The sequence below is a fragment of the Loxodonta africana genome, chromosome 13, assembly GCF_030014295.1.
Source record: "Loxodonta africana isolate mLoxAfr1 chromosome 13, mLoxAfr1.hap2, whole genome shotgun sequence".
Classification (NCBI taxonomy): Eukaryota; Metazoa; Chordata; class Mammalia; order Proboscidea; family Elephantidae; genus Loxodonta; species Loxodonta africana.
Window position 1 is genome coordinate 53,876,033 of NC_087354.1, and position 7,676 is coordinate 53,883,708.

A 7,676-nucleotide genomic window follows, 5' to 3' on the forward strand; every position below is an offset into this window, starting at 1 on the left:
CATGGCTTAGCCAAATTGATACATGTTTTGGGGGGACACAGTTCAATCTATAACACCTTCTACTTTCTCGGTTTTGCTTTCTTGAATTGAAACTTCAAATTGAGTGTGGTTATCTTAGTAATTCATAAGATACTGGGAAATCAGTGTGGTTGCTCTTTAAGGATTATGTGTTCTGCTTTTTTATGGCGATTGAATAAGATGGGGTACTTGCTCTGGTGTGCTATAGTACATTAGTGTTACAGAGTCCAGATTGGATATTTGTTAGTAGGCCTGGAGTGAATCTTTGCTGACATTTGAAGTTTCTGACATTTCCTGCGCATTCTTTCTTGACTGGAAGGCATAAGTGACTGACAGTAAAGAGCAATTAATGATTTTCCAGGTAAAACATTTTCAGGGGCTTCTGCCTTGATTGCTTCCCAGCTGAGAGTACAGCCTGTCCCTTATGTGTTTCAAGGATGATTCCTTATCAGGTGTTTTGGTCACCTTACCAAAAAAAAAAAAAAAAAAGTTACACTTTTCTGAATTCTGCAAGATTGGCAGAAGGGGAATTTTTGAAAGTCGACATTGTTAGTTGTTAGGTGCTGTATTTGCTCTTTATTTGATAGTTATCTGGATTTTTTTTTTAAACATAGCCTACTGTTTTTCATTCCAATTTACATTGTTTACTGAGCAAATGCTGCCTCTGCCGTCAGCAGAGGGGAATATTGGGAGAGTAATTAGCTGTCCTTCATGCTGACTGAATGCTTTTATTTCCTTTTGTGAAACAGGCGAGTGTTGTGTATAAAGGAAGTTGAAATTCTGGGCCATGTGTGCATAGACTGGCAGTGTCCATTTGAAGATTTTGTCTCTCCTCCCAGTGTTGATGAAAATCTGCTAAAAATTTCAGTTAAGGTAAGAAAACATGAAACACAAATGAATGGAATCCAGTGCTTTCAGACTCCGTTTTACAGTTAACTACACACGTTTTTGAAAAATGATGGTTCTTAGTACTATTACTGTGTGCTGATACATAAGGAGAGACGTCATCAGTTTCTTTGCGTAGCTGTCCTTTGCTTTCTGACAGTCTGTAATTGCAGAGTGAACTGTCAGTCTGGAGGGGTCATACCTGCGGAGAGAAGTAGGATGCTGATATGTCCTTTGAGAATTAAGCACTAGTAAATAGAAGGGAGTTTTTCTTACTGAATATGAGTACTCGTTTTGCTATAATATTAGACATTTCTGGAAAGATCCCCTTTTGTAGGCTTTTAGGAGATTATTAAAAGTGCTTTGGTGCAAATAAATATTATTTCTAAAATCTCTATGTTTTATAATGTTTGGCATTTATAGAATGCTAATATAATTTAATTTAAGTAATAGTACTTTCACATCTTTTCTCTTCATTTTTTGTGGAAGAGCTTTTATTATATAGCATGTAAAAAAAATTTTTTTTTAATGAGCAAAAATGATTGCCCATCTTTTTGCTTAGTTCTCAGACTCCCTTTACTTTGAAGTATGATTTTTTTATTGTCTTATATATGATATAAACTTGTTTGCATCCCTTTCAAAGCAGACTACAAATTGTCATTCTAAAGATAGTAATTTCTATAATAATACATTTTTCCCTAAATTGTAATGATACTGCCTCTATTAACTATCTGAAAGACATTTACCACAAAATTTGTTAGAGGAGCAAGTACTCCTATCTTTAATTTGCATTTTCTTTTCATCAACATTAACAAATAATAGAAACTACCATTGTTTTGCCTTACTGTGGGGTGTCTACATTTAAAGAGCCTCTTGGCCTCTTGGTGTATGAAACATGGTTTTCAAACCAGGAGAGACCCTGTCCCTGTGCATAGATTTTACACTTTACTCCGTTGTCACTGTTTTCTCACATCAGTGGTGAGAACTGACTCAATGTGTTTTACGTTATATAAGAACTTTCTCTCAGCCAAGGAAATGAAGGAAGGATTCTTTGATGTGCCAGAAATGATGAGCTATCAAGTGGTGTTTCTGTAGGCTATTTATCATAGCCTGCAGAAAGCCATTATTTTATACAGATAGATGTACCCTCGTCCAATTTCATAAATTCTAACAGCTCACACATGGCACCACTATCCTTGTACCAAGATGATTTATTTCTTATCATACCTGAATATGTGTATTTGGTTAGTCTACTGGTTGGAAAATAGAATTGACATTTAAGCATCCAATTAAAGGTTATGATTTTTTTTTCTTTATGAGAATCATTTCTTTTCTGTCATTATTTCTTTTGAAACAGGATCAGAGTCTGTTCCACAGAAAAGACAGTGCCAGTCAAGGCTATCAGCGAAAAATCTCTCTGCAGGACACCGCCACAGCAGAGGTGAATAATTTATCTTTAAAAACCCCACCTCTTTTTTTTTTAACCTGAAAGATAAAAGTGTCCGTTACAGGTAACAATACCCATTCTTTCTTTCCAGAGCTCTTCCAGTGATAACTTTGGGTATATAAGCTTACGGTTATAACACCACGGACCCCACGGGCAGAAGGGTCTTACCTTGCACTCCATGTGCAGACTGTATATTCCTGCCCTTCGCTGTTGGAGCTGTGTGGAGAGTTCCAGCAAGAATATTCTGCAAGTTCCTGATTTCCTACCTTTCTCTTCACTGAATGAGCTCCTACATGTCTTAAACTCACTATAAATACTTTATTTTACAGAGAGTGTGTAACGCCATTGAGGATACACAGTCAAGGAGACAGCAGCAAAAACTGGCGAAGCAGCCATCTCTGAAAGTTCTCAGGCCCCAGCCACATCTTATGCACTGATCCTGGTAGGCTGGGGGCCGCCGCTGAGGAAACCCCGCCCTGGCCTTGTCTGTAAATCACTCTGCTTCATTGTGCCCAAGGGCATTTTTCCATCAACCCTTTAGCTCTAGAAGTTTTTCTAGAATAGCTAGTATTGGGTTTTCCATTCCCCCCCCGCCCCTTTATTTCCCACTGATTTTGAAACCCTGTGTATGTTACCTGCCCACTCCTACACTGCCACTGAATGGGTCAGACCCTCAAAGAAACAGCACTTCAGAGCCGGAGTGTAGTTTTCCTTAAGGTTAAAGTTGTGAAGCAAGAGGCAATAGGCTCATTTTTAATTAAAAGTCCTTACCGACGAATGAGAACGGAGCTTAGACTGACTAGTGTTCTTTGAGAGGTTTTAGCTATGGTCAGAGGTTGGACATTTTGAGATTTTGTTGAAGGGTAATTTGTTCAGTAATTGAACTGCGATCGTATTTTGGTAAGCCAGGTGATTGACTGAAAAAGAGCCATAAAGGAAGAAATGACATGTTTCCTATTTTCATGAAAACATTGTTTTTCTTCTAATTAAAACATGTTTTCCTCTTTGCACTGTAATATAAAGACTTGTGGACAGTCAAACCTTAAAATATTCTATAATCTGTTCTCTATAATGTAGCAGTCACAAAATTTCAAAAATTATTTACATGCTCTTTCAAGATAAACTTACGTGGCACCATTATAATTTGCTGATACATTAAAATATTGCACTTTAAGTTTTTCAAGACTCAGTAATATGAAAAATTCAATACTTTCATATTCCCAGAAATTTTTTTTTTTAGGTCAAAATACTTTAAAGGTCATCATAAATTAACATTTAATTTTAATGCATACCTAGAGATGTATCTTAAAATACTAAGATGGATGAAAATCTCTGGTTGCTTTATATGTAATTAAAATAAGGCCCGATACGCTGTGGAGAATAAATGGTAGAGGTGTTCTTTGAAGGGGAAGGCCTGTGAAAATCAGTTCAATACAGTATTTTTTCTGTCCTTTCTGCATCTTATTCATGCTGATCAGAGATCTCAAAACCAAACCCATTGCTATCGAGTTAATTCCAACTCATAGTGACCCTATAGGACAGAGTAGAACTGCCCCATAGGGTTTCTAAGGTTGTAATCTTTACAGAAGCAGACTGCCACATCTTTCTCCTGTGGAGCGGCTCGTGGGTCTGAACCACTGACCTTTCAGTTAGCAGCTGTGAGCTTAACCACCAGGGCCTTTTGATCAGAGACACACTGCCTATTAAAGCTTTAAAAAATATTCCGAAGGACTTAATTTCCTTGGATGAACCTTGAGTTGGTTTTAACATGGAATTTGCTATCAAATCACTGATTTAATGATTAAACAAGTATGTGGACACACTTGGCTTGCTCTGTTTTTGTTGATGTGCGGTAGTAGTTCTGTCTTTATTCTTGTGTTTGAAGACTTGACTGTAAAACTTAAAATTTTTTTGTAGTTCTATTTGATGTGTAACTTAAGAAGAATGCAATAACTAATGCCCTAAATGTTTGATCTCTGCTACAGTGTGGTGGTCATTGCCTTTTCAACATTATTCTTTTCTCTCCTGTGAAGGAAAGTGTCACAGAAGTATGTATACAGCCTCCAGCTTTACACTGAGTTGTGTGTCAGTGGTTAATTGCAGTTTACTAAAAGGAGCATTATAAACAGAAATTTCATAGCAAGCGTGCTAGTATTTTGTGTCTTTAAAATGGCCATAATCAGGAACTTGGGTTATCTCTTTGTATTTTTGGTATGAATCACGGCTCTTGGCAGTGCTCAAATTATACTGCATTAATGGTTTATTCTAAAAATGCATGTATAAAAGTCAAACTAAGAAAAGTGGTTTTATAGAAATGTACACACTCATCATCTCAGTTAGCTTAGAAATAAACTCAAATATTTGTAACATTTTTATATGACTTAATCCTCTGGGACAGAAGTAATTCTTTCATTGGTACAGCGTAATCATGTTCTGTTGTATTTCTGAAAATGCTTCGTGAGTCAATGACTTGCGTATGAACTTGTGAGAGAAATAAAATGTTTGGTACATTGTTTACAGATATGAAAGCTTGGTGAGTTTGTGTTAAATATTCTAGTAACATTTGCTTTTGCTTCTTCTGTCTTTCCCTTTTCCTCCACCAGCCTCACAATAGTGAGACGTTAGATGAATAGTCACTGGGGGGTTGGGGGGGCTTTAAAGATGCTGGGCAGGTGCAGCTCTTTCCCGGGGAGACTGAGTGAGGCCCTTTACCACCCTGGAGATTGATGGCTCAGATCGCCAGTGCTGGGAGAATACAGAGAAGGGGGCTGACTAGGGGCCAGCTTCTTCTGTACTGAGACTTCACGGGCCTCTCTCTGCCAGTGACTGAGTTTGGCAGGGCTACTGAGGCCGGCCCATTCCTGGAGACACAGAACTCTTCTGAAGGCTGACTTCGGCCAGAGGACCCTCCAAGGGCCCTGTAGAAGCTTCCTTAGACTGATGTGCAGTCTGAGGTGTTTGCACCCAACCTTCTTTCTTTCCCTCCCCCCACCCCTTTTTTCTCTCCCTCCTCTCTATCTCTCCCACTTTCTCTCCTCCTCTCTCCCTGTGTCCCCGCATCCACTTCCCTGGGGGCTTCCATCACAGCTTGGCCAGCCCCCTCCCTATTTTCCCTCACAGAGACATTTTCCCCTGATAACATCGTTGTATAGCTTATCTTGTCATCTTCTTCTTGGAGAAGCTGGACTAACACAAGACCCAAGGCTCATGTGCATCAGGCGAGAAATAGAATTCATCTTCTACCCTGGCGGGGAAAGAAAGGTGAGGCACTTGTCACCCAGTGGTTCTTAAAAACCAAAAAAACTGATTTCATTTGAGTCCATTCTGACTCATAACGACCCCATAGGACAGAGTAGAACTGCCCCATAGTATTTCCAAGGAGTGGTTGGTGGCTTTGAACTGCCTACCTCTTGGTTGTCGTCGAATGCTTAACCACTGTGCCACCAGGGCTCCCAGTCGGTCTTAGCCTGGCTGTTTATCAGAATCACCTGCCTGCTTCCATGTTGGGTGTAAACACAGTACTTGGTTACCTGGTAAGCAGAATGGGCTCATGCTGAGGACTGCGGCAAAGCAGAGGCATCAGAAAGGAAGAAACATTGGAAGGAGAGCACCCTGGAGATTCGTGAGACAAACCATCCCTAGGATGGACTTTGTTACACATGTTTCATGATTTAGTGTTTTTGTTTTGAATTAAGTATGAGGGAGGACACTTGTCTTTTGGTGGTTTGCACCTCTGAGTGTTTTCGTTTGGTGTTGCCCATACAGCCGTATTTGTACAGAGTTCTGCGTGTCTTGCCATTGTACAGCCAGGATTGAAAATGCATGGTCCACACTTACAGTAATCAAACAAGTAAAGAGTTCTGTAGATATCAGTGCTAGTTAAAATATAGAGTTGCAGTATTACTGAGAGAATTAGAAGAACCATATTTTTATTGGGGAGAAAATCAAAGATTCTTAAAGGTTACTAGATTACTTACATCAAAGTCGCCTACTAGAAATCCTTGAGAGACAAACCCCTTGGGTTGAGAATCACCACCAGAATGACCACTAATAGTGCTGAAGGTGGGTTCTATGTCATGTGTGTGCTGGGTCTGAAAAGAACTCAAGACTGTTTAGAGCAGAGAGAGCACCTTTCTCTTGGTGATTGTGGCTAGAATGGAAGAATGTAGGCTGATAGTTCTTGAATTAACGCTTGAAAGTATCTTTAGTTAACCACTCAGTGCCATTGAGTACACTGACTCGAATCGACCCTATATAACAGGGTAGAACTGCCCCACAGGGTTTCCAAGGCTGTAATCTTTATGGAAGCAGACTTCCACATCTTTCTCCCTTGGAGCAGCTGGTGGGTTCAAACTGCCAATCTTTTGGACAGCAGCCGAGTCTTTAACCACTGTACCACCAGGCCTCTTATCTTTAGTTACAAGGCTGTATCATTCAAATTCTCTATATTATTGGTCTCCTTGAATCAAAAAAAGTCTTCAGAAAGGCTGGGTTTTTTTGTTTTGTTTTGTTTTTATACACACAATCCCTTATCCATAGTTCAAAAGGCTCTGAAAATCAAAAAGTTTTTCATAAGTTTTAAGCAAAGACACTTTGCAGCAAATTCTGCACTGCCTGACAGGAGGCTGATTTTTGTGTTTATTTTATTCATTCTCTTTAGTGTGGATGGGTTTGGCTGCTGTAAAATTAGCACGTTTGATTATGGGTTGCTACTCCAGATTTCCGGGAGGTATCCAAACTACATGTTGAATGACCTTTCTCACATTTGAAAAGTTCTGTATCTGAAACGCATGTGGCTACCCCAAAGATTTCAGATAAGAGATTGAGAATCTGTATTTCCTCAAAATTCTCAATTTATAAAATTTGCTTCCAGAATATTAGAAAAATTACAAGCTATAAGAGAAATGAGGAATATAGTTAAGCAAGCACTTCTTAATGGTTTAAATCTACAAAGAGGATTGTCCTTCCTTTTCAGGCCATGCCAGTGTTTTATGTCACAGTTACGCTGGAAAATTGTGGTTTTGATAAAGTGTTTGAAGTAGTTGATGTTGGCATACAGGAGACTGAAATGTTGCTACATGATTAGGTGTTATAAAGACTTAGGATAACTAGGAGAAAAGTACAAAACAAAAGGACCTAATCATGGTTTCTATCCCCCTTGACTATTAATTAAATAAATGTCACCTGCTGGCTAAAAAGGTTTTAAAATTGACTCTAGTGGAAAAATAATTAAAAAGTAATCAAATAAGCCAACATCATTCTCTATGTTGATAGTATCCACTAAGATAATAAGCACTTTACAAACAGGATTCAGTATTTCGACTTT

At 38.8% G+C, this 7,676-nt stretch overlaps 1 protein-coding gene across 1 annotated transcript in view; it reads left to right on the forward strand.

Annotated features, from left to right (window-relative positions):
• The window catches only part of VPS13C (vacuolar protein sorting 13 homolog C), a 187,196-nt gene extending 182,318 nt beyond the window's left edge, over positions 1–4,878 (forward strand). Inside the window, exons 81-83 of the mRNA XM_064267464.1 lie at positions 768–891; positions 2,261–2,344; positions 2,680–4,878. Of these exons, the coding sequence (XP_064123534.1) occupies positions 768–891; positions 2,261–2,344; positions 2,680–2,787 (316 nt within the window). The 3' untranslated portion in view covers positions 2,788–4,878. The remainder of the gene's footprint in view (positions 1–767; positions 892–2,260; positions 2,345–2,679) is intronic.
• The last annotated feature ends 2,798 nt before the right edge of the window (positions 4,879–7,676 follow it).